Source organism: Mytilus californianus, unplaced genomic scaffold (assembly GCF_021869535.1).
Source record: "Mytilus californianus isolate M0D057914Y unplaced genomic scaffold, xbMytCali1.0.p SCAF_3, whole genome shotgun sequence".
Lineage (NCBI taxonomy): Eukaryota > Metazoa > Mollusca > Bivalvia > Mytilida > Mytilidae > Mytilus > Mytilus californianus.
In genome coordinates, this window is record NW_026262679.1 from 12,779,383 (window position 1) to 12,806,400 (window position 27,018).

General features: G+C 32.3%; 1 protein-coding gene across 1 annotated transcript; it reads left to right on the plus strand.

Moving 5' to 3' along the window:
• The first annotated feature begins 5,564 nt into the window (after window positions 1–5,564).
• LOC127732967 (28S ribosomal protein S27, mitochondrial-like) lies at window positions 5,565–26,617 on the plus strand. The gene is made up of 10 exons (XM_052242209.1): window positions 5,565–5,693; window positions 10,342–10,434; window positions 10,836–10,903; window positions 14,093–14,157; window positions 20,862–20,976; window positions 21,620–21,698; window positions 23,241–23,392; window positions 24,380–24,622; window positions 25,276–25,425; window positions 26,145–26,617. The coding sequence occupies exons 1-10, from the start codon at window positions 5,627–5,629 to the stop codon at window positions 26,550–26,552; spliced, it is 1,440 nt and encodes a 479-aa protein (XP_052098169.1). The 5' UTR covers window positions 5,565–5,626; the 3' UTR covers window positions 26,553–26,617.
• Window positions 26,618–27,018: the final 401 nt, after the last annotated feature.

Sequence of the window (27,018 nt, forward strand, 5' to 3'; positions counted from 1 at the left end):
ATCCAACGCAATCATAGGTTTGAACGTTGTTTTCAATTTAGACTTTTATATATATATATAAATATATATTTGATAATAAAAGATTTTATTTACTCCAAGGATTTGTATATGTATACACATAAACAATCTTACTTTTAAATTGCCATCTCTTTACCCCAGAATAAAAAGACAAAAACCGCTACAAATGATTAAAAGACATAAACCACTACAAATGATTGTCTCGTGGAAACAAGGTTATAAAATACTTTTTAAATAGTGTCTTCCGTGTTGCTTTGATGTATGACCTGTGTTTTTTTATAGATTTTTTTGTTGCTTCGAGGACACACATATCCATCTATGTATGCAGTATTGTCAATTGTTTTTGTTGGTGGGTCTCTCGCTTATGTTTTCGTCCTTTTCACTATCAACAAAGAGTTCGTTATCAGTTTATTCAACTAGGAGTATATCTAAGTCGTAACTATTAAGATTGTCATCCCACGAAATTAAGATTGTCATCCCACGAAATAAAATCGGAATTTACCATATTGCGTGCACATGAATGAAGCTTTATTCAAATGAGAAATTAATTGTAATTTTCTTAAATATTAATTCTCAATACACACTTCGAACATGAAGAAACCATAAATTTACCGACAATCATTTAAAAAAACAACTCCATGCAAGCCTATATGATAAAACTGTCAAACAACACTTAGAAATCAAACATTTACCGACAATCCTACAGAAAAAAAACTCAATGAAAGCCCAATAAATGAGGAATATAAAAATAAATAAAATTTTAATAATTTATAAATATCAAGAATAAAAAACAAAGCCTATCATGATTAACAATTAATTAACAAATAAATTAAGTTTTTTTTCCATATTAATTAATTATACATTTTGTGACTTGTATTTTTGGAAAGAGTGTGGACACCTGTGGTGTGACAACTTCTTGTTTACAAGGTGTCAATTAAAACTCATTATTTATAACATGTTCGTGATTTACCTGGTCATCGAATAATTCAAACCTAATATACATGTCACACTGTGAAATTATGTCTCCGAGACAGGTGTATATTCAATAGAAACCCATTATGTAACTATCAAATAAAATGAACTCTGACACAATTTATTAAGTGTTAATTATTTAATATCGGTTTTTTTTTATACAATATCAAATTATGTCTCTTTTTCAATAATACAAATCTAAAATCAAAATTACATTAAAATAAATAATTATATATGTACTCAAATTATATTTAATTAATTATGATAAATTTAACACTGAAACAGTTTATGTTATGCTTAAACATTCGTCCTTACTTCGAGTACTTTTAATACTTTTATTAATGACTTTATTACCTAAGGAGATCTCGCTAGTGGCCGCGTGTTATTACGGGATTTCGCCGAGTTGCGAATCTCTTGTATTATATGTCTCTGCTTATAAGAATGACAGGAAAGTATATACTTGAAATAGATTTATGATGAATAATATGCAACTGCGGCACCCCTTTTTGTCAAAGTGTACATGCATGTATTTTAATGACTGTCCGTTATTTCGATTAAGAATGACAATTGTACGTGAAATTCTATAGTTGCCAGTGAGACTTTCTTTTACCAGATATGCGACTTTTCGTATTTATATTTTCTCTCATATTACTCTCATTTAATATTTTATGCATAAGTGCAATATTTGGGAATATTTTATTCCCCCCACAAGCCAACTAAATAAATTAATCAACCATCTAGCTAATCAGACGTTAATACAAATACTATCAGTCTATCCGGAGTGAAGTTTCTTTATTTCTTCAAATAGATTTTTTGGGGATCATTAGTGTACGTCCAGTGGCATATATATTACATGCATGTCGGAACAGGAAAGTTAGCATAATGTACTTTTAGAACCATGCTCACATCATTATACATTATACTCATCAATTGTGTTGATGACGAATTTCTTTAACTGTTCGAGAACAATCTAAATGAAATATAAATCTGTGATTTTACTATGTCCATAACTTCGATGAACCAAAGCAAGTAAGATATCAACCTGTATTTAAATCAAATTGGTTCTCGATGTTTCTCTGTTATATTCAAAAACATGTATATATTTTTAATTGCGACTATCTATAGTTCCGTAACTTTCTATCTAGGCGTATTAACCAATGATCGAGAAGTGCGTACATTTTTGTTAAATCAATATTTGTATGTTTCAAAATGTCCATCATTATTGACAACGAGTATATACTTACATTTCCACAATTTACCCTTGGAAAAATTTTATCAAATCTTTTTTTGGAATTATTTAGATTTTCATAAATATCATTCTTTACACCAGAAATGTTATTTATAAACAAGCGTATGTGTTTAGTAATGACTAGTATATCACTATCGGACACGCAAGACAAAGATGTATAATACACCTGATAGTTTCAAAATGGAAAGTTACAAGTTATCGGCCGTGTACACTGATCAATACCCTTAGAAATGAAGGGATGCATGAACTTGCTTTATGTATTTGTGTAATAAGAGTTTTTAAGCCTGACAGGAAATCGCATGAATACCTGGACGTGTCACCTCACAATACCTCTGGGAATAATTCCTTTAGCCACGCTGGTGATCAGATAAGGGAAGGTCTGAATTTATTTAAATGATTAGATATAAGAAAATGTGGTATGAGTGCTAATGAGACAACTCTCCATCCAAGTCACAAATTGTCAATTTATAAAAGTAAACCATTATAGGTCAAAGTACGGTCTTCAACACGGAGCCTTGGTTTATAACATAAAAGTTTATTACATAAAAGAATTATGAACAAATTAGATTTTCGAAAACAATTATACACGGGACACTTATTTATGACTTTGAGCTTTGACTTTTTAACTAATTCCCCTATAAATTTCTTGTTTCAAAACTTAGTAAAAACAAGGATTTGTATAGTAACAAATACAAATCCTTGGTAAAAAAAACAGTTTAAATACGACAGACCATAGTTATTTAAAAAAAATAATTACATTTTCCGTATCATGTTAGTTAGGAAAGGTTGCACAACCATGTCTATTATAATCATTTTTGTTACCCGGGAAACTGTTTATGCTTTTCTTGTCGGATAAAACAACTGTACGCTTGACAAGATATCGACACGCAATTACGACTACGTTAGGTTACTGCTGGTTTTGGTCCTTTGTGGTTTATAGATATATCGTGGTTTCTAAACCGAGAAGATGTCAAAATGGCCGCATGCAGAGAATTGATACTCTAAATTTAAAATCGATGGTGATCTCTTATATAGCAGAATAAAACTTTAATATTTATGAATTTGTGCTTTTTTATACAGAATGAACATAATATCAATTTTTCATTTTTTTGCGAAGTTTCCCTTTAAGGTATATAGGAAATTTTTTTTCTGAGACAAGTGCCTGTGAATAGAATAGAATATTTTTATTTCCCAAATTACAGAGCCCATAAAAAGCATAAAATCAGTTGCAATTTGTTTGAACGTATTTATGCTTTTATCTTGGTGTGGAGGGGATATATAAATTCAGGGGTGTAGGGTACCATACCAATTAAAGTGAGGGACAAAACTATACGCCCTTCTCCCATTTTGTCATTTTTTTTTAAATATTAAGTGACTACGAAAGAGGACATTGGCTTAATTCTAGACTATTAGACTATTATGATATAAAATATGGATTACATGTAAAGGTCTTTTTTTTTGCTTGCCACTATAAGAAATCCCCCCCCCCTTTTTCTCAACTTTTCTAGTCCTACTTCACTGATATGTATAAAAGGAATAAGCAAAAATTTTACTCGCACATAGCTGATAGAATTGAGAAGCGCTAGTGTTAACGCAAAATCCCTAATTTATTAAAGACTAAATCTCCAAACATCTTGATACATAAACCAGTACGCATTTTTTTTTAATTTTTTTTTGTGTTTAATCTTTTTCATTATGGTGCAATCGTCTCAAATTTGTGTAATTTTCTAATTAAAAACGTCGTACAAGTCAGATACAAAACAAAAGCAGAGACATATATACATGTATATATGTCTCTGACAAAAGTAACAAAATAAACTGGATGGTAACAACCAGCCGTTATTTTCTGCACTTGTAGTCCGGTCAAGGTCCTCGGCTATCGCCTCGGACTTTACCTGACTACTCGTGCAGAAAAAGTATACGGCAACGGTTGTTAACGGCCAGTTTTACCTTTGTTCTGTATCTAATACTAAAACTTAAAACCATATGAGGCTCCAAGAACCTGCATTGTACTCTTGTAAACTATGCATGCTATTGGCAAAAGCATTTAATTACATATCTTTGTAAGCATCATGCAGTGGGGGATACATGACAATGTCACTAAATTCATTTTTTTGGTCCTAAATTATAATGAGAACACAGGTAGCTAGATGAGTAAAATTCATTATTTTCCCTGTATAATGTGCATTGCCATGGCAACAGCTACACAACATTTTGCCTGAATTATGAGTTTTTAAAGTACGATGGAAGTAAAGTTCATCAATTAAAACAATATGGATTTTAACAAAGTTGACTAAAACACAAAACACCACACAATTCAAAAATGTTAAAAATTCAAATTTACTTATAGTTTATTTCCATAGCAGCTAGCTATTTATAAATAAATTAAAATTTTATAATAAAAAACTTCAAAATCGCCAAAGGATCTTCCCAGATGTAAAAAAAAAAAATAGACTAAGTGCATGTATCTCTGACTTTAGTTTATGGAATCCAAGTCTTTGTAAACACTTACAGTAGTGTAAATATATGGCAAGAAATGAACCAAAAAATTATTACTTTAAAAATTTCCAGATTTATAATGAGATTGATTACAAGTATGTTGTTATACAGAAAAGACATAAAGACATATTGAGGGTGGGTCATAAATATCAAGGAAATATATGTTAAATGAGGCATGCTAAGAAATCCTCGCTAAAAATTCCGGTCGACCTCCCACGGCATCCATTAGAAGTTAAAGATTTGATTTCATTCAATAAATTAATTTATGACCCACGTGTACGTCTCACTTAAAACACAGCCATATACCAAATGGTCAAAATTAATCATCCATGTAATTTGCTCTATGGGATGTTTGCCAAATTTCAACGGAGGCAATTTCTTGGCATGGAAACATGTTTGCTGTGCGGGTGCCAGTCTCCCCTAAAAAACAAGGATAGTGGTGTAACAGCATGTACAGCATAAGAACAAACTATAAAAATAGCCGAAAAGGGCTTAACTCATCAGATCGATACAAAGCACAAAAAAATAATAAAAACACAAATGACGCAAAGTTCAGATCTGAGAGTACTCGCATTAAATGAAATTGAGTTAGTTCAAAGCCAAAACAAACTAATAAAAAATCAAGTATATCTAAGACTTAAATATCAATCAGAAAACATCCAACATCCAATGGATTTAGTGTAAAGACGTCATTAACAGAGAAAAACACGACCTTGTGCAATGCCAAAATATAGGTATCGACAGATTGTACAAGTAGGACTGTGAAATATATATTCGGAATATTATCGTAACATAACCGTCACATACCGATTTTTAGAATCTTCTTGTCAAGGGCACAGAAATGTTTGTGTCAAATGAAAAAGTAACAACAAAGCGTTTAGCTGAAAAATGTCAACCCTGTGCCGTCTTTGCGCACATGTGAAACAGTTTTCTAGGCCTATATGTGCCTCTAAAGGTAAAAACGACAATATAGAACAACAAAACACTTTCAAATGGTTGGAACAATTTGCATATTTCATTTATGTTTGCATCCCCCCTTTTTTACACTACCACTTACCTAACTCTCAGACAAAATAGGTTTGACCTCTGAATCTGAAAATATTTTGCATACAACTTATAATTAGCATTTAGTTCATGCATCCAATTACGTCTCAGTCATTAAAGCTAAGGAGTCGTGTCATGTTATCTCCTGAAATGGCTATATAAGCCTTTTTGGTTGGTGATAGTCCAAATAATTACACTGTATATACATTGTGTAGTCTCCACTAAGCCATGCAATGTACAAGTGACATAAACTTCAACGTGTGGAAGGCGGTCACTACAAAGTAGAAGTATTATGATTCTTGAAAGGCTATTTGAATTTTTTGCTGTGATTCCTTCCTACGCTGTTGGAAGGTGTCACAGCAAAAAATTAAAACAGCCTTTGAAAAACGTCATAATTATTTATTCTTAGGTCCTTATGAATTTATTTTACAATTTGCGGACTATGGACCTAAGGCTATGGTTCCGCAGCTTGGTTGGTGACTGCATGCACCGTCAGGCAGCCTGGGTGCTGGAGAAGTGTCTGAAGATTGTCGTGGGAATCTGTATTCTGGTGTTTTGGTGTTTGTACAAGCTTTTTGTAGTTAAAGATGACTATCCAAAAACTCATATATACAAGTCTGCATTGACATGGTTAACAGGCTGCTGGTTGCTGTGGTCCTAAACAGCTAAAAGGCAGTAATTGTTCACAAACCATCATCAAGTAAAATGAGAAAATCAGGCAGTGCCAACCTGTTTAGTTACACAAACCAAATTCAACATCTAATGCAGAAGGAGAACACCAAATCAAACAGTTTGAGTAATCCCTTTTGGAATTCTGAGAGGAGCTGTTTCCTTATTTGGCTGCTCACAAAATTCATTAGAAAGTGTCATAGTTTTCACTTCAGAAAACCACAATAACTCCCAAATTATACTACAAAATGCATAAACATTTATTCATTAAATTTTGGTATACATGTATTTGGACTACTCTTGATTGATTTTTGAGGCAGCGATTTTATTTTGAAACAACTGCATTGATTCTCTGACGTAGAAAAATGTATTCTATTATAAAAAGTATACTTATTATCAGTCAAGGGTCTAACTTAAATAAGTTATTAGAGAAAAATAACATACATTTGTTATTGAGGGCTAAAAAATCAAAAATCTGTGATAACATATGTATGTTACATGTGTCAAAGGGGCATTATACATCCTTTATTTTGTTAAATTGTGTACTAGTTCTATTGATATTATAATTGTCTTTATGTATATTAAACTTTAGAAAGATATAACAGCCCATAGTTTGCCAATCATGCATAACACACCGATGTTATTACAGAAAAAATATGCCTGTCATAACTAAAGGGTGTTATTACAGCTTCTCTATATCTCTTCAAAGCCTTTTCTCCTACATATATCACAATGTATTTTAATTTATTGTAATAAATAATGATAAGAGCATGTAATGAGGTTCTGCACAAGATTCCTAGTGTCTCATGTAATAAGTTCAATGCCTGTAATAACTAAGCCTTGTTATTACAGCTAAAGTTATCACTTAAAAGCCTTGTCTCATTGATTTACCATGGTTGATCAAAAATGTATTAATTGAATTGGAAAATTAGTTTTCAAGGTTATGTATTAAGTTACTGTGCAAGTTTCAAGAATTCCCAAGTGCCCACTGAAAATAAAATTTTTTATGGTACATTTAACTAATAACAAACATATGTTACTACAGATTTAGAGAAAGTATCCATAATAACACATGTATGTTATTTTTCACTAATAACTTATTCAAGTTACACCCTTGACTGATTATAGGTGTAATACCACCATTGATGTTCCCCTATTAGTCTTTGTTAAATTTGCACTGTTCAAAAAATTGTGCAGAATTTATCTTTTTTTCAAATAAAGAAATACTTGGCATGAGTAAAGTTTTATCCTGTCCAATACTATAGACAAAGTTTCACATAACATTTCATTGCGTATAAGAAAATAACCATCACACTGGAAGTTAACCAATCAAATTTTCACCCCTTTCTTTCCTGTGTACAAGCTATAGTAACCATGTAACCTCAAGTTCCCAAAATATTCTATAGAAACACTAAATAAAAAAATAATGGTGCTTTGAAACACCCAAGATATATGTTTATGACTTAGAAAATTTGTTTACTGTAATTTCTGCAATGAAATGTAGGATTAATTTCCTACAACTGTCAAATCCAAGGGATTATTTTTTCGACCCTTTTTCGTATGCAACCTGATGTGACGTACTATGATTTGGTGGTATTACACCTATATGGCTTTTATCAAGTTAGGGTTTCTATTCCATTGTTTTCTTTTCTTGTATAAATTTGAATAATTAAAATTCAAATATTTAATATTCAAATCAAGGTCTTAAAGCAACAATTATAATTAGATACATACACTACATAAGCAACACACATGATACATTATAATATAATGTGACAGATATTGTAATAAATATAAATTAAATGCTGAAAAAGTACAATTGGATTGTTATGTCAAGAAATGCAGCTTCGGTTCACATCAACATTATTATCATTGAAGATCTATATTGTCATGAATAAGTTTACTTTAAAACTTCATTTAATTTTAAAAAGCAGTTTTCTGTCTGGAAATTTTTTTTTTTACAATTTCCGAACAACGGCACTAGTGAAAGTGACTTTTAGTCTTAGATACATGATTCTTTTATTAGTTGTTATTGGCTTTGAACTAGCTGTCAGTAACTGTGAGTACTCTCAGATTTGTACTGTATGTCTTTTTATACGCCCGTCAAATTTTTGACGGGACGTATTATGGTATACAAATGTCCGGCGTCCGTCCGTCTGTCTGTCCGTCTGTCTGTCCGGCGTAAACATGTCGCACCGTAACTTGAGAATGACTTATCCAAATTTCATGAAACTTAATATAGTTGTTTCTTATGATGGTCAAACGATCTGTATACTTTTTGGTGAAAATAAGATTAAAACTTTTTGAGTTACGGGACTTAGTAACTAAAACAGGTGTGTGTGTTTTTTCACATGTCGCGCCGTATCTCAAAAACAATTTATGATTATTGCTTAAAACTTTACACACTTCTTAGTTATATTAATCTTAAGATCTGTATACTTTTTGGTGATGATTCAAAATTTTATTTTAGAGATATTGAGTATTTTGTTAAAAAAGGGGGAGGGGTTTTTCACATGTCGCGCCGTATCTCAAAAACAGTTTATGATTATTGCTTAAAACTTTACACACTTCTTAGTTATATTAACCTTAAGATCTGTATACTTTTTGGTGATGATTCAAAATTTTATTTTTGAGTTATTGAGTATTTTGTAAAAAAAGGGGGAGGGGTTTTTCACATGTCGCGCCGTATCTCAAAAACGATTTATGATTATTGCTTAAAATTTTACACACTTCTTAGTTATATTAATCTAAAGATCTGTATACTTTTTGGTTTTGATTCAAAATTTTATTTTAGAGATATTGAGTTTTTTGTAAAAAAAAAAAAGGGGGTTTTTCGCATGTCACGCCGTATGTCAGAAACTATTTACGCTTATTGTTTGTATTTAGGGATGTAAAAATACCCTGCCACATCTGGTCAGTGTATTTCTTAAATTTTCTGCTTTCAATTTGTATAGATCTGATGAGTTATTTAGCCCTTTTCAACCAATTTTTATAGTTTGTTCTTATGTTGTACTGTTATTACACCACTGTCATTTGAACTCTGGTTGATAGTTATCATATTGGCAATCATACCACATCTAAAAAAAATTGTTTCGCATGACAGAGTGAAAAAGCGAGACATAGGTATGCTGCTTCTGGTGTCGGTTGTGGGGGCGACTGCGTCAACAATGTATTAGTTTGTGATTAGGTCAGTTTATGGGGAACCACTAGCGATAGGTCAATGATATTTGATATGCAGTTGTATTAACATTGGCACATCTCATTTTTCACGGAGATTGTTTGTCCCTGTATATTTAGTCATGGTTCATCAACTTTGAATATTTTGCATAACTTACATGTTAAAGTATTGTTATTGGGAAAAGATTGTATGAAATGCAATCAAAATCCTATGGTACTGACTAGATATCTAAATCTTCTAAGGTTTATCACTACCTTTTAGATACACAAAATATAGTGCATTGATCATAACATTCTATACATCCTATCCATGAACATTTCCAGAAATTTATCAATGAAAAATAAGCTCAGATATTCAAGTCACAAAATGATGTTATACTTGTAAAGAAAGTTACATAACTTTTGCAAGGTGCAGGAATCAATATCTGTTCTAAAAATATCAATGATGTCATTGTTAAAGTCATCTTTAAAAATTGGAGTTATCTTCCTTTGTCCAGAATTGTAGTTGATTCAACTATAACCAATGATTTTTAAAATGCAATATTTAATTTTACTTCCCACTTATAAATTAAAGCAATCTTTACCCTTCAGTGCTTACAAGCACTTTGATTTTAATTTCAACATTTGCACTTTACTATCAAAATAACAAAAAAGCAAGACATATCTCCGTGTTAACAGTTTATATTACATAATGTTGAAATTTGATATTGTAGATGTATGCAGAACATTATTATCTGATGCCTACAGATGCCATGATGCCTGGATGAACAGGCTACAGTCTCCTATTTTATCTAAAGTAGCATTCAGTAAGTACAAGGAAATACTGTCAGAAATCCATGCCAGGTTTCTTGTTAGTAAGAAAAATCAGAGTCTTTGTTATAAAAAATAAATTTATACAGAATTATTTGACTGTAATCAAACAGGTGCCTGTTATTTCATTCTTGTAAAACATGTACAATGCATTTTCCTGATTGCCATGTCTGACTCAGTACTTATGAATGCTTTGCTATAAGCCTATAACAAAGATATTTTGATGACCATGGTTTGGGGCCTCAGTTTTTTGTTTTATTTAATATATGAGATACATGTATTACATGTTTATCTCATCATAACTTTTCTCATCAATATTTCATGTTACAACATTATACAAGGAGAAAATTATTTTGCAGGAATATGTACTTGCATCATGATTTCCTTTTTATTTCAGATGAGTTTATATTAGATGTGTATAATAAGTTTGAAAAAGGAAAAGGAAATATACTTGATCTTGATATAGTAAGTACAAGAGGAACATAAGACATTATAAAATATCTAGTAAATACCAGTGGCGTCTCCAGAACTTTTCATAAGGGGGGGCCTGCTGACTGACCTAAGGGGGGGGCCCCGCTCCAGTCATGCTTCAGTGATTCTCTATAAAATCAACCAAATTTTTCCCACGAAAGGGTGGGGGGGCGGGCCCCCCAGGATCCACCTATGAATACATAGGTAATAAGTTCTAAATTTTCTAGTGAAAAAAACATGAAATTCATTGGAAATATTTCAATTGAATTTCCTCTGAAATGAGCTATAGAATCAGAAATGTAGGAGAAAAAATTGTATTTGATAATTAAAACTACTGTAGATTTATTTTTTCCTTTTAGTATATATATATATGTAGGACTCTAAAGTGTGATGGTACTCTAAAGTGCGATGGTCACGCTAAAGTGCGATGGTCTATGCTAAAGTACGATGGTGTCTCACACTAAAGTGCGATGATTGCTAGTTTGCTAAAGTACGATGGTATAGCACGCTAAAGTGCGATGGAACACTAGGGTAAGGTTCGAGGGCTTAAAACATTCAGTAAAGTGCATGGATGTTAAAAACAACCCTTTTTTCAAAAGCTAGTATGCTAAGGTATAACATATGTAATAGGCTTTATGATTGACCGGTAGGCTAAAGTGATTGTTTCTAAATTTAGAAGACCGACCACGTAATCCTTGCTAAAAAGGTAATTTATGTGTTACAAAATACTGTATTTCTTGTTAAATGATTTTTCAACAATTTCTTTCGTATTAAATATTTGGATAATTGGTGTAGCTTGCCGCTCACAAAGTCTATCAATAACTTTACAGTCGTCATTGTAAATTACAAATACAAAATGCATTCATTGTTGGAATAAGTAAGTTAGCATTTATTGATACAAGGCTTCAAGCTTAAATGCGAGAAAAATGCGATATTCGCAGAGCTTTCTCCTTTTTCACAAATACATGTCATATTTTCCTACACTGAACAAGCTATGTTTTAACCGACAATTTATAATTTACGCTTAAAAAACATGTACCTTCATTATCACTAAACTAGTATATATATTTGTTTAGGGGCCAGCTGAAGGACGCCTCCGGGTGCGGGAATTTCTCGCTGCATTGAAGACCTGATGGTGGCCTTCTGCTGTTGTCTGTTCTGTGGTCGGGTTGTTGTCTCTTTGACACATTCCCCATTTCCATTCTCAATTTTACCTTTATTTTATCGACGTTACTTTTCAATAAAATCGACTGACAATATTTTTTATGGGGACAGCAAAGTAAACTGCAACGTAAACAAATCATATGATTTAAATGTATCCGTTCGCTTCCAATAGAAGCAGGATACAGGATACCTATGCATATACTATTTTGTATTTATATAGTAAAATGGTCGACTGCAGGACACAAGTCCTTCTTCCAGCACCCCAAAAAAACACATTTTCTTCAGCCGACAAAGCACGGTTAGGTCTGAAATTAAGTCATTGACATTTGATTTAAAAGTTGTTAATCAAATATTCTTAATTTATCTTCCGGCATATTCATTTTTGGTTTGTATATAACGACTGTTAACGTCATTATCCAACTACGTTTCTTATGTCTATACTTTCGCGGACCATCAGACTTTAGCGTATGGAGGCATCGCACTTTAGCGCAGATTATCGCACTTTAGAGCCCTACATATATATATAAAATATTTTTAATATAAATTTCACCAAAAAGGCAGATTAATCCAAAGGACAATAAAAAATCATAAGACAAAGAGAAACCGAGAATACCATTGCAAAAAACAATAAAAAGCTCCGCTGGGCGCAGCTTGATACGACCGCAGAGGTCGAACCCTGAACAGTTGGGGCAAGTATGGACACAACATTCAAGCTTGATACAGCTCTGAATTTGGATTGTGATTTAATATTGGACATAGCGTAGGTTTCTGACACAGAATGAATGTGGTCCAAGAACTTAAAAAAATTTTAATTTACCTATTCAAACCATATCATTATTATTTGCTTTTATATATAAATCAGAAATAATCAATTTAAAATGGAAAATTTTAAAGGAAAAAAAAATCCCCCCCCCCCAAATTTTTTGAACCCCCTTATGATTCATCACACCCAAACTCAATCCCAGCCTTCCCTTTGTGGTATGGTACCTTGCAGTACAATTTCAGAGAGATCCATACACTTGAACACAAGCTATTGTCTGGAAACTAGAAAAATGCTTGTTTTTGGCCCCAAATTCCTAAACGTTTAGGGCAATTACCCCCAAACTCAAACCCAGCTTTCCCTTTGTGATATGGAACCTTGTAGTACAATTTCATAAAGATCCATACACTTACACACAAGTTATTGTCCTGAAACTAGAAAAATGCTTCTTTTTTTGCCCCTTTTTGGCCCCTAATTCCTAAAATTTTGAGGCAATTACCCCCAAAATCAATCCCAGCCTTCCCTTTGTGGTATGGTACCTTGCAGTACAATTTCAGGGAGATCCATACACTTGAACACAAGTTATTGTCTGGAAACTAGAAAAATGCTTATTTTTGGCCCCTTATTCCTAAACGTTTTGGGCAATTACCCCCAAACTCAATTCCAGCTTTCCCTTTGTGATATGGAGCCTTGTAGTACAATTTCAGAAAGATCCATACACTTACACACAAGTTTTTGTCATGAAACTAAAAAAAATGCTTGTTTTTTTGCCCCTTTTTTGGCCCCTAATTCCTAAAATGTTGAGGCAATTACCCCCAAAATCCATCCCAGCATTCCCTTTGTGATATGGAACCTTGTGGTACAATGTCAGAGAGATCCATACACTAACACACAAGTTATGTCTGGAAGTTACAAAAATGCTTAATTTTGGCCCCTATTTCCTTAACTGTTGGTACCAAAAACCCAAAATCAATCCCAACCTTCCTTTTGTGGTATTGAACCTTATGGTAAAATTTCATAGAGATCCATTCACTTAAACTAAAGTTAGAGTGCGAAAACCAATGTGTCTTCGGACGGCGACAACGACACCGACGCCGACACCAACGTCATACCAATATACGACCGCAAATTTTTTTTGTGGTCGTATAAAAACTATGAGAAGACAAACAACAGTCTTCAAAATATTACATTATGTATATTGCAATGATTTAATGAAATAGATCTGTTACTTTTAACACCATATTTTACTCCATTTTCAGCTGGCCAATAAAATTGAGAATGTGCATGACAAAGAAGTGGAATTTATGGATAGAATTTTACAACAGTATGTATTTATCCAAACAGACAGAATTGAAAGCAATTCCATAACCTACCATTTAACTGAATATCATGTTACAGTTTCACAATGACTGTCTAATACATAATATAGTTCTTATAAAAAAATTGTCTCAAAACAGGAATTTGCTTCCAGTCCTAAAATTGATCTTACACTCCGATTCTTGGAAAAGGACAAGAGGCAGAAAAATCCTTTTTGGCTCAAACATGGCTAATTTGAATGTCCTATATTAAAAATAATGCATGTAAAGCAGTTTCTTTAAAACTGAAACAACAGCTTTCAGAAAATGACAAAATCTATTCACTGTATCACATTTGTTTTTAACAAATTTTTGGGAAGTTTGCTATAGCAATACTTTCCTTAGGCGTCGGCCTCAAACTTCCGGTGACAGACTATCGCAAATGTTCTGCTCCGACATAATGTAGTACTAGTGTTTGAATACGGATTCTAGGACGATGCTTTTGAAATTTTTAGTCCTTTTGAAAAGATTACAATTTGAATAAAATAGAATGAATGTTCACCGACAATTCAGGTGAATTTAACTTTATTTTGAAAATGAGTATCACAAACACTACTTTGCGGATTTTCCATTCGCTGAAGAGAAAATCAAAAGAAATCTACGCGAGACAGCGTTTCATTCATAAAACATCGATCGGAAGGTTTTGATGCCAAAAACATTTGAAAACTTTTAATTTCCGCTATTTAAATACTAGTTATTTCACATTTCAATGTGGATTTAAGGACCTTCACTCGTCCAGCATGCTCAGTCACGTGGATCACACTGACAGCTGAAAAACATTGACTCAACGACAGTTCGTACATATCACAGCCTCCTCAGTGTTACGATTAACAATTACATTTGTACACATATCGTTACAAGGATAAGGCAGACAAGTCTGCTTCTACTTAGAATAACTCAGTGTATCAAGACAAGTGCTGTAGCAATTATTTACATGATTAAATAAAATCTGTCCATGTAATAGCAAAATGACTTTCTTACTCTTAGTGCTATAGTCCAAATAATTATGACGAACCAAAAATCTCAAATGTTATTGCCTCAATGCTTAATTTCACAGCAACTGTAAAATGTGTTACAGGGTTATAAGCACCTCTATGAATCTAGTGCATATAAACTTTTTATTCCTGTCGTCATACTGCTATTGTTATGTCCCCACCATATTAAGTTTTACCCTTTTCTTCTGTAAGTGTGTACGTCCCTTACTTGTACATATTTGCCGTACATCCAAAAATTGGTTTCTGGTCTCTAACTTTTAGTTTTCCTAAACCAAATTGTATGAAACTTATAGGCAATACTTAATTCCACAAAACACAGGTCAAGTTGAACTTTGGAGGCGTCAATTTTACAATTCTATGAGTTATGCTCCTTAACAAATGGAAAAGTTGCTTGAATATTTTTGTTTACGATCTCTAACTTTAGTTTGTCTCAACCAAATGTTATGAAACTTATACACATTGCTCATTATCACAAAATACTGATTAAATTTGGGTTATGGTTGTGTCAGTTTTACTGTTCTAGAGTTATGCCCCTTTATAAATTCAAAAATTGTGTGATTGTTGTCGAGCCAACGACTTTTGTCGAAAAAGCGAGACATAGAGATCCTACATTTTGTCTGCGGCGTCCACAAATATTCACTCTTTGGTTAAAGTTTTTGAAATTTTAATAACTTTCTTAAACTATCCTGGATTTCTACCAAACTTGGACAGAAGCTTGTTTATGATCATATGATACATAGTATCCAGAAGTAAATTTTGTAAAAAAAAATCCATTTTATCAGTATTTTACTTATAAATGGCCTTGGACTTAGTTATTCTGCCAGGAAACATTCACTCTGTGGCTAAAATTTTTAAAATTTTAATAACTTTCTTAAACTATCCTGGATTTGTACCAAACTTGGACAGAAGCTTGTTTATGATCAAAAGCTAGTATCTGGAAAGAAATTTAGTTTAAATTTTTGTTCTTGTTTTTCCGTATTTTACTTATTAATAGAATTAGATTCATAAACTATCCTGGATTTTTACCAAACTTGGACAGATGCTTCTTACAATTAAAAGATAGTATAGAGAGTAATATTGTTTTTTAATTTTTTTCCTCATTTTTGTTGATTAACAGCAAAAGTAGGCGATATACCAGGTTCCGCAGACCACTTACGATTTTTTCCGTGCTCTAACTTCATTTCAACTTCAGTTTGCCTCAACCAAATGTCACGAAACTTATACACAGTACTTTTAACCACAAAACCAAGATCAAGTTTGAATTTTGGTGCCGTCATTTTACTGTTGTGGTTAGGGTTATGCCCAGTTACAAATGGAAAAAAATTCTAAAAATCACAGTTCCTAGATATGGCATGGGGATATAAAGAAATTAACAGAGCTTATTGTATATTTGATTATTTTACAACAACAGTTTAAGATTGCAATAGAAAATATCAAAATTTTATATGACAAACATATGAAAAAAAGTGATTTTTATACGACTGCAAAAAAATTTTTGTGGTCGTATATTGGTATGACGTTGGCGGCGTCGTCGTCGTCGTCGTCGTCCGAAGACACATTGGTTTTCGCACTCTAACTTTAGTTTAAGTGAATGGATCTCTATGAAATTTTACCACAAGGTTCAATACCACAAAAGGAAGGTTGGGATTGATTTTGGGGGTTATGGTACCAACAGTAAAGGAATTAGGGGCCAAAAAGGGGCCAAAAATAAGCATTTTTGTAACTTCCAGACATAACTTGTGTGTTAGTGTATGGATCTCTCTGACATTGTACCACAAGGTTCCATATCACAAAAGGAATGCTGGGATTGATTTTGGGGGTAATTGCCTCAAAATTGTAGGAATTAGGGGCCAAAAAAGGGGCAAAAAACAAGCATTTTTCTAGTTTCATGACAATAACTTGTGTGTAAGTGTATGGATCTTTCTGAAATTGTACTACAAGGTTCCATATCACAAAGGGAAAGCTGGAATTGAGTTTGGGGGTCATTGTTGAAACTTTTAGGAATTGGGGGCCAAAAAGGGGCCAAAAATAAGCATTTTTCTAGTTTCCAGACAATAACTTGTGTTCAAGTGTATGGATCTCTCTGAAATTGTACTGCAAGGTACCATACCACAAAGGGAAGGCTGGGATTGATGATGGGGGTAATTGCCTCAATATTTTAGGAATAAGGGGCCAAAAAGGGGCAAAAAACAAGCATTTTTCTAGTTTCAGGACAATAACTTGTGTGTAAGTGTATGGATCTTTCTGAAATTGTACTACAAGGTTCCATATCACAAAGGGAAAGCTGGGTTTGAGTTTTGGGGTAATTTCCCTAAATGTTTAGGAATTTGGGGCCAAAAAGGGGCCAAAAAACACATTTTTAGCTCACCTGACCTGAAAGGTCAAGTGAGCTTTTCTCATCACTTTGCGTCCGTCGTCCGTCGTCCTGCGTCCGTCGTCCTGCGTCCGTCGTCCGTCGTCCGTCGTCCGTAAACTTTTACAAAAATCTTCTCCTCTGAAACTACTGGGCCAAATTTGACCAAACTTGGCCACAATCATCATTGGGGTATCTAGTTTAAAAAATGTGTCCGGTGACCCGGCCAACCAACCAAGATGGCCGCCATGGCTAAAAATAGAACATAGGGGTAAAATGTAGATTTTGGCTTATATCTCTGAAACCAAAGCATTTAGAGCAAATCTGACATGGGGTAAAATTGTTTATTAGGTCAAGATCTATCTGCCCTGAAATTTTCAGATGAATCGGACAATCTGTTGTTGGGTTGCTGCCCCTGAATTGGTAATTTTAAGGAAATTTTTCCGTTTTTGGTTATTATCTTGAATATTATTATAGATAGAGATAAACTGTAAACAGCAATAATGTTCAGCAAAGTAAGATCTACAAATAAGTCAACTTGACCAAAATGGTCAGTTGACCCCTTAAGGAGTTATTGCCCTTTATAGTCAATTTTTAACCATTTTTCGTAAATTTTTGTAATCTTTTACAAAAATCTTCTCCTCTGAAACTACTAAAACAAATTTAACCAAACTTGTCCACAATCATCATTAGGGTATCTTGTTTAAAAAATGTGTCCGATGACCCCGCCTGTGAACCAAGATGGCCGACATGGCTAAAAAATAGTACATAGGGTAAAATGCAGTTTTTGGCTCATATCTCTGAAACCAAAGCATTAAGAGCAAATCTGATGAGTATAAACTTGTTCATTAGGTCAAGATCTATCTGCCCTGAAATTTTCTTACCAATCAGGCAACCCGTTGTTGGGTTGCTGCCCCTGAATTGGTAATTTTAAGGAAATTTTGCCGTTTTTGGTTATTATCTTGAATATTATTATAGATAGAGATAAACTGTAAACAGCAATAATGTTCAGCAAAGTAAGATCTACAAATAAGTCAACTTGACCAAAATTGTCAGTCGACCCCTTAAGGAGTTATTGCCCTTTATAGTCAATTTTTAACCATTTTTCGTAAATTTTTGTAATTTTTTACAAAAATCTTCTCCTCTGAAACTACTTAGACAAATTTAACCAAACTTGTCCACAATCATCATTGGGGTATTTAGTTTAAAAAATGTGTCCGATGACCCTGCCCGCGAACCAAGATGGCCGATATGGCTAAAAAATAGTACATAGGGTAAAATGCAGTTTTTGGCTCATATCTCTGAAACCAAAGCATTTAGAGCAAATCTGACATGGGGGTAAAATTGTTCATTAGGTCAAGATCTATCTGCCCTGAAATTTTCAGACCAATCAGGCAACACATTGTTGGGTTGCTGCCCCTGAATTGGTAATTTAAAGAAAATTTTGCAGCTTTTGGTTATTATCTTGAATATTATTATAGATAGAGATAAACTGTAAACAGCAATAATGTACAGCAAAGTTAGATCTACAAATAAGGCAACATGACCAAAATTGTCAATTGACCCCTTAAGGAGTTATTGCCCTTTATAGTCAATTTTTTACAATTTTCATAAATTTTTGTAAATTTTTACAAAGTATTTTCCACTGTATCTACCGGGCCAAGTTCATTATAGATAGAGATAATAGTAAGGAGCAAGAATGTTCAGTAAAGTAAGATCTACAAACACATCACCATCACCAAAACACATCACCATCACCAAAACACAATTTTGTCATGAATCCATCTGTGTCCTTTGTTTAATATGCATATAGACCAAGGTGAGCGACACAGGCTCTTTAGAGCCTCTAGTTCTAGTTTCCAGACAATAACTTGTGTTCAAGACCCAGCGGGTTAGTCGGGGTCAGGGGAACCCCTGCCCAAATTTTTTTTGAAGGGTGTTCCATAAAAAACATTTAAAGGCATTTTCAGCATTATACAAGCCCTGGGTGAAATAAATTTTAGAGTGGAGGAAAGGAAATTTTTTATTTTTTGTTAATTATCTTGAATATCATTTTAGATTGAGATATACTGTAAACAGCAAAGAAAGATCTACACATAAGTTAACATGACCAATTGGCAATTGACATCTTATTGGAGTTATTGTCCTTTAAAATTATTTTCTGCAATTTATTGGTAATTTTTGTAAATCTTTTCAAAAATCTTCTGCTTTTAATTTAACTACTGGGCCAAATTAAACCAAACTTGGCCTCAATCATTATTAGTGTATCTATATGATTCTAACTTTATTTTACATGATTTCCAAAACCACAGTATATACAGGTGAGCGACACAGGCTCTTGAGAGCCTCTAGTTTTTAAGTAGCAGGTAATGTTTTGAGGTGTGGAATGTGGATACATAATTTTTGGGTTTGTCAATTTAATTCACCTTTGTCAGTACTTCAGTGTTGACATGAATTTTCATTGATATGGTCATAAATATAAATTAACTGTTTACAAAACTTTGAAATTTTTTCGAAATACTCAGGATTTTCTCCCCCAGGAATAGATTACCTTAGCTTTATTTGGCAAAACCTTTCGGATTTTTGGGTCCTCAATGCTCTTCAGATGTATATCACTTTTCGTAATAATCTCCCTTAATAAAAAGTATTTTTTCATATATTGAGGTACTTCTCCAACTACTAAGCTAAATCCTGATAGGACATACTCGAAAGAAGACAAGACAATTTTTGACAAGCAAATAATGTTTGTCTAAGAAGGAGTCAATTTTTAGGAGATTTTAATGGTTACTATAAATATTTTCACTTATTTAATCAACTTTTACCTATTTTTGGCGAGAAAGTGGGAAGACAAATTTTGGTTCTTTTAAATTACAACCCAAAACTGTAGGTTAAAATAGTCAAAACAGTAAAATTGGGTAATTCCCTTCAAAAGTAAAATTTGCATATATCTTTGTTACTTAATTTTGTATATAAGTTGTTTCATAATTGTATAATGGTATAAAAAAGCCTCTCATATTCAGTGTTAACTTATTGCTTCATTTAAGGGTAATATGTATTGCACATATTTGTAGAAACTGATTGATCTCCAAAATTTTAAACAGAAGAATATATGGTAACAAATTAACAATTGTATGATACAACAACACATAATTATTTGTTTCTAATATGAAATACTTTTGGTGTTACCAATTCTTAAGTCTTTAACACAAATTCACACAATTAAGACATCATTGTTCGTATATCTATTTATGAATGGGATAAAGTCATGAAAGTGTTGGTACAACCTAAAATAATAATTTATTTGTGAATTTTTTTTGTTTTGTAGATTTAGAGAGACTGCAGATGGATCACAAGTTAGTCGGTCTATCATTCACGGTATTGTACGAGGATATATAGACACTAACTTAACGGACAGTTTATTACCAATGATAAAAGACAAGGTAATATTACAATAACTTTTAAACTACATTTATATTTTATATTCACTATTACTGTCTATGGTGGATAGTCAAGTATAAATACAAGATGTTCAAATTTATGGTGGATAGTCAAGTATAAATACAAGATGTTCAAATTTATGGTGGATAGTCAAGTATAAATACAAGATGTTCAAATTTGTTAAAGCAAACAAAAATTTTTACAGAACAGAAAGGATATAGTAAACATTCAAGTTTTAAAACCTTTCCATATTATCTTAATGACAAAAGTAATGATCAGGTTATCATAAAACCTGAATAGACTGATATCAAAATATTTTAAAATAACATTATACTTTGAAAATAAAATGTTTAAGAAATTTTAATATTAAAGATGTAAATATTTATTTGTAGAATATTGTGAAATATATTTTTTACTAAGTTCAATCATACAGATTTAACTATTGATATTATTGTGGAGTGGGAAGCTTGAAAAATGATTTTCTTGAAAAGTATCCCACTGATATAGCTATATATAATGTTAATTTCTTTCTTTTGAAATTTATTTTTATTTGAAGAATTTGCTACACAGCTAGTATTTCACTAGTATGTAGAAATTTAAAACATATTATATTTCCATTATTTATTTTAAGTTTTGTATTTTCAGATAACATATGGTTTACATTTAGATTTTTTATCAGCTAATATTTTGATGGATCATTTTATAAAGAAAGAAATGTATCATGGTGAGTAACAGTCATGTAGTAAATAATGTGGTCTTGAATTAAAAAAATATATTATTTTTTATGTTTTGTGTGTTTTAGCTAAAGGGAATAGTTGTTTCTGGGTAGTGGATAAGTTGGGGTAAGATATGCAAGAGTGGTAGAACAATTTTTCAAATTATTGCCTTCCATTTTTGTCTCGCCTTTGAAGAAAGTTGCGGAAAGCGAGACATAGCGATTGCTTTTCTGGCAATGACCAGCGTCAACAATTGTTAAGTTTTCTGCTTAAGTTAGTTTGATAGGATAGATCAATGATATTTTGTACGAAGTTGCATTACTATCAGTTCACATCAGTTTGACAACTATTTCGAGGCCCTGCCCCCTAGGTCATGGTCCAGCCACTTTCAATTAATAAGCAATTTTAAATGTTAAGTTTTCTGCTTAAGTCAGTTTGATAGGAAATACTTGTGATAGATCAATGATATTTTCAATAAAGTTGCATCACTACATTTGTATCAGTACATATCAGTTTGACATTTTGCTAAAAGTCAGTTTGATAAGAAGTCCTTGTGATAGATCAATGATATTTTGTATAAAGTTGCATTACTATCTGTACATATCAGTTTGATGACTATTTCGAGGCCCTGCCCCCTAGGACATGGTTCAGTGACTTTGAATTAATTAGCAATTTTTAATGTTAAGTTTTCTGCTCAAGTTAAATTGATAAGAACTACTTACAATAGACAATGATATTTTCTATATAGTTACATTACTGTCTGTACATCTCAGTTTGTCAACCATTTTCAGGCCCTGCCCACTAGATCATAGTCCAGCGACTGAATTAATAAGCAATGTTGCTGTCCATCAGATTGTCTTTTTCTGAATTTTATGACGTCAGGCAAAACATATCTCTGTGTCAACAGTTTATTTAGATTTTTAATACTAAGTCTTGAGCAAGTGTGTTGTTAAAACTTGCTTATAACATGTAATGCAATAAATAGTAAACTGAAATTTTAAGACTTTTAATAAAAGAATTTATATTATACCACATTGGGCTATATTACAATCACCTTGTCCATCCATCTGTCAGTTCTTCTGTTTTTAAGGTAAAAAAAAAATGCATGAGAATATGATATTTCTATGAGGAACAATAATCACCAATATTCATGCAATAATCCTTTTCTTGTATAGCAAAGCTTGAAAATCTGTTTAAAAACCTATTTCTGTCACTTGTTATTACTTATTTAAAGCATTATTTGCACTAGTGCATTATGATATATATTATTTCATGATAACTTTTGGTTACAGTCTGAATGAAATATGTTGTTGATATATATAATAGCCAATGGAAATGTCCCATTATCGTCTCATGATGCTGAATAAGCCAATCAAATTAATTCATTTTTGTATCACTTTCGTATCACACTCCTAGCAGCGTGATAAGAAAAATATCTCTTCATGCAAGAAATCAATAACAGGCCACAACCATAAGAGAATATCTGTTAATATGTCATGTGATATAATTAATGTTCACTCTGATTACAAAAGAATGTTATATACTTATAGAGGCATCTCAAATAGCTTATGATATGATGTTACAAGAAGATTTCAGTAACCAAGTTACATACTTACTATCACTCTATTCAACTACAAAATTATTATATCATCCAATTGAACAAGAATCACCAAATCAAGAGGCTGAAGAGGGTGAAGAAGAGGTATGTATGACTTTACCTTACAGCATCGATACTTGTAATAAACTCTATGAAGCTTAAACACTTGTATCTATTAACTCTTTGAAGCTTGAATACTTGTAATATTATTCCTGACTCCTAAAGTGGGGGTTTTATTGTATTCACCTTGTTCCTCCCTCTGCTGGTCTGTTTGTCCAAAAGAGTTCTATCACACTTTTCTCAGGTCTTAATGAAAAGATTGACAACATATTTGGTCAGTAGCTTGACAGTGGGGAGTTCAAAAGTGGTGAACACTTTTCAGATCTGTCAAACACCTACTACCTGTTTTCCAATACTTTGATTTATGAGTGAGAGTAAACTTAGTATGACAACATGATTTATGAGTGGGGGTATAAATACTTAGTATGACAACATGTGCATTCTTGTTCATAATTGAATCTCAGCATCTTGTATTCTTGGTATATAGAAATAGTTAAACCTCCCTTAATTTATATATGAAAAACTGTGAAGAGATCTTACAAAGAAGAAAGTACAATTTTGGTGCAAAAATCAAATGCATTTCAAATGTCTGATTGCAGAATGGAATATTGAATCTGGGCACTTTTATAAAACATTACATTGCAGTTTTTTAACAGTGTTACCCTTTTTAGGGGTTGTACAGCTAGAAAATTCAGTGAAATGATATAATTATGCAAAAAAAAAATTATTTGTTAATTTAGCCGAAATGTTCCTAATGTTAGCATATTTTTTACTTAAAACTGAAAAATCTCCCTTCTGAGTTACTTTAATGTCTTCAGTCAAATTGTGCCAACAAGGTGTGCATTGTATTCAAGGGTTCTTAGCGTTCAGAGAGTGTGGCATTCTCTCTCAACGAGTCATCAGATAAATTAGAATAGAAGAGAACCTAAATGTATTAAAGATCTCTTAATATATAAGCAGTTTGAAGTATGATATCTGCTAGAAATACTTTTCTTGTCAATTATATATGTTTAATTTTTGTACTTTTACAAGGAAGAAGAATGGGAAGCAGTTAAAGTAATAGATTACCCATTCTATGACGACCATTTCAGTATTCAGAGTGAGAGATTTCTACATGGGAAGACATTATATATGTTGGGTAAAAAGTTAGGTGGTGTAGATGGAAGATCATTACAGTTAGTGGGATTAGGGATGTATGACAAATTCCCACAAGCCATGAAATTGTTGCAGGAATGGATGTCATCTTCAGATGGGACCATTGTTGTACAGGATGTGGTGAGTTTGCATGTATGAATGTATCAATTTGTTCTCATTTTGAAAATTGAGCTGAAATGATTTTGCACATGATTTTGAGTATTACATTCTTGGTCAAATTGGAAACACTTGTTTCTTAAATTTGTGTGTTAAATTTTCAGAGCAGCTTGTTGTGAATTTTTAATAAATATATTTCCATTGTCCTATATATGATTTATTAATTGATAATTTATTTACCACTATAGATCTTCGGTAGATTTAATTTATCTTCTTTCCATAGTATCTAGTTCAAGAAAGCAATAACATAATGAAATCGACTATAATGGTTTAAAGTAAAGGAGAGAATCATTTTAATCTGATTTGCTCTGACATCTGACAGAGAGTATAACATACACATACATCATTTGTTTCTTTATTCTATCTTTATTTCACCAAACATCCCTCCTGTAGCACAGACAACAGCTGCCAATCCTCCAGTGTCAGCTACACACTTTCACTATAACTTGTCACATGACTGCAGTATATCTTTCTAGGCACTCAAAAATGTGGAAATAAATTTATGGATATGATAGTGGTGACTATATACCGGTAATAACAAGTTTAGCCTCATCATCCATTTATTCTGTCAGAAGCAACTTTTAGATGATTCTTTCAAAATTTATGTTTATTAACAGGTAACCAGATTTGATGACTTACTACAAAATGCTTTAACGAGGGACTCAGAGGAAGCAGAAAAAGATTTTGGACTTCTTAGAATAGAAGATGAAATACATAAACTTAAGCTTACCCCAACAGAAAAAGAAGATTGTATTAAAGATTGGCAGGTATGTCATGCTAAACAACTGATGAGTACTTTGATATTGATTACCAGTTTGGTTTGATATATAGGTTTCTGGTTTTAATAATGGTTCAGAACTATTCAGGCATATAATTGAAATAAATGATCAATGTAATCTTGTAAAATAATTAATGGTTCAATAATTTAGGCAGATATCAAGTTGAAATTAAAACAATAGAAATGGAACTGTTTATTATAGAAGGTATATTTGTTTTATTTACACCTGTTTTTATCTCCTGTAAAAGTTGTGTATACTTTTAGATTTCTTTGTATCTTATATACTTGTTCATACACAAATTACAGTATGGAGCTTTGAGATGTCACAAATCCTTTATATTAAGGAGAAATATTCACAAGCAGCCAATTTCAGTAGGTGCAAAAAATCTAATTCCTGTTTACCAAATAATGACAGTGTCATTTTCCTCAGGAACAACAGATCAGAAGAACACCCAGGAATTTGGTAACAACAAGCCATGTGAGCATGACGTGTTATGCATGTTCACATCCATTGCTCGTCAACTTCCTGATTACCAATTACAATAATCAACGTGTTATTTAATCTCATACATGACAAGAAACATGTTTTCACTTAAAATTTGTTATTCACAAGGATGAAAAAACTTTTAAAGATAAAACTAAACAACAATATCTAAAAATAGGACCTACATTAATTGTTACCACTTTATATTATTGTATACGTTACAGGGAATAAAAGAAAGACTTCAAAGTGAAAATAAGATAAGTTCTGATGACCTGGAAACAAATATTTCAGACTATGTAAACAGTGAAATTTCACAGTATGAACAATCAGATATAACAGAATTACAATCCTTAATTGTATCTTGGGAAACTAGGAGACAAAACTGGTTAGATCAACAGATGAAAGATTTTATCAAGCAACAGAAAATGGATGAAATTCAAGAGAAAATAATTGAGTTGGAAGAAAAGGAAGAACTATTGTCATACTATACATATGAAAATGAAATAAAACTGGCAGGATTAAGAGCACCAATTCCTCACAAAGAACCAAAGAAAAAGAAAGTACTTGATGAAGATGAAATTGAGGAGAGAAAATTGGCAGACCAGAAGAAAAGAAAGATTAAGAAAAAATAGTTTCTAAATATTAAAAAAATGCTAAAAAGAGTTCATATGAAAATAAAAAATAAATATATCTTAAATGTTCTTCATATTTGGCCTTGGTTTTTTCCCAGCTCCATTAAGTTTATGATTTAAGGGAGATATGTCATCTATACAACCAATAAAGCAATTTTGAGTTCGTTACATTTCTGTCAAAAAAGTTTGGTTTTAGTGAACATCATTCATGCGTTTAGGGGCATCGTCACTTCCTTCGCATGTTGAGTGAGCGGTTGAAAAAATATGATGCTATACTGCACGAATTATTTGGCAATTTGAATTCTTATAATTGATAATCATCACTGCTATCATTAGGGAATTTTGATTAAGTGCCTATGGAACAAACATTATTTCTAGTTTATCCTACATTACTTCTAGTTTATCTTGAATAATGACCATCACAAAGACACTTGATGGACTTTAATATTGCAGGGATACAGGTGGT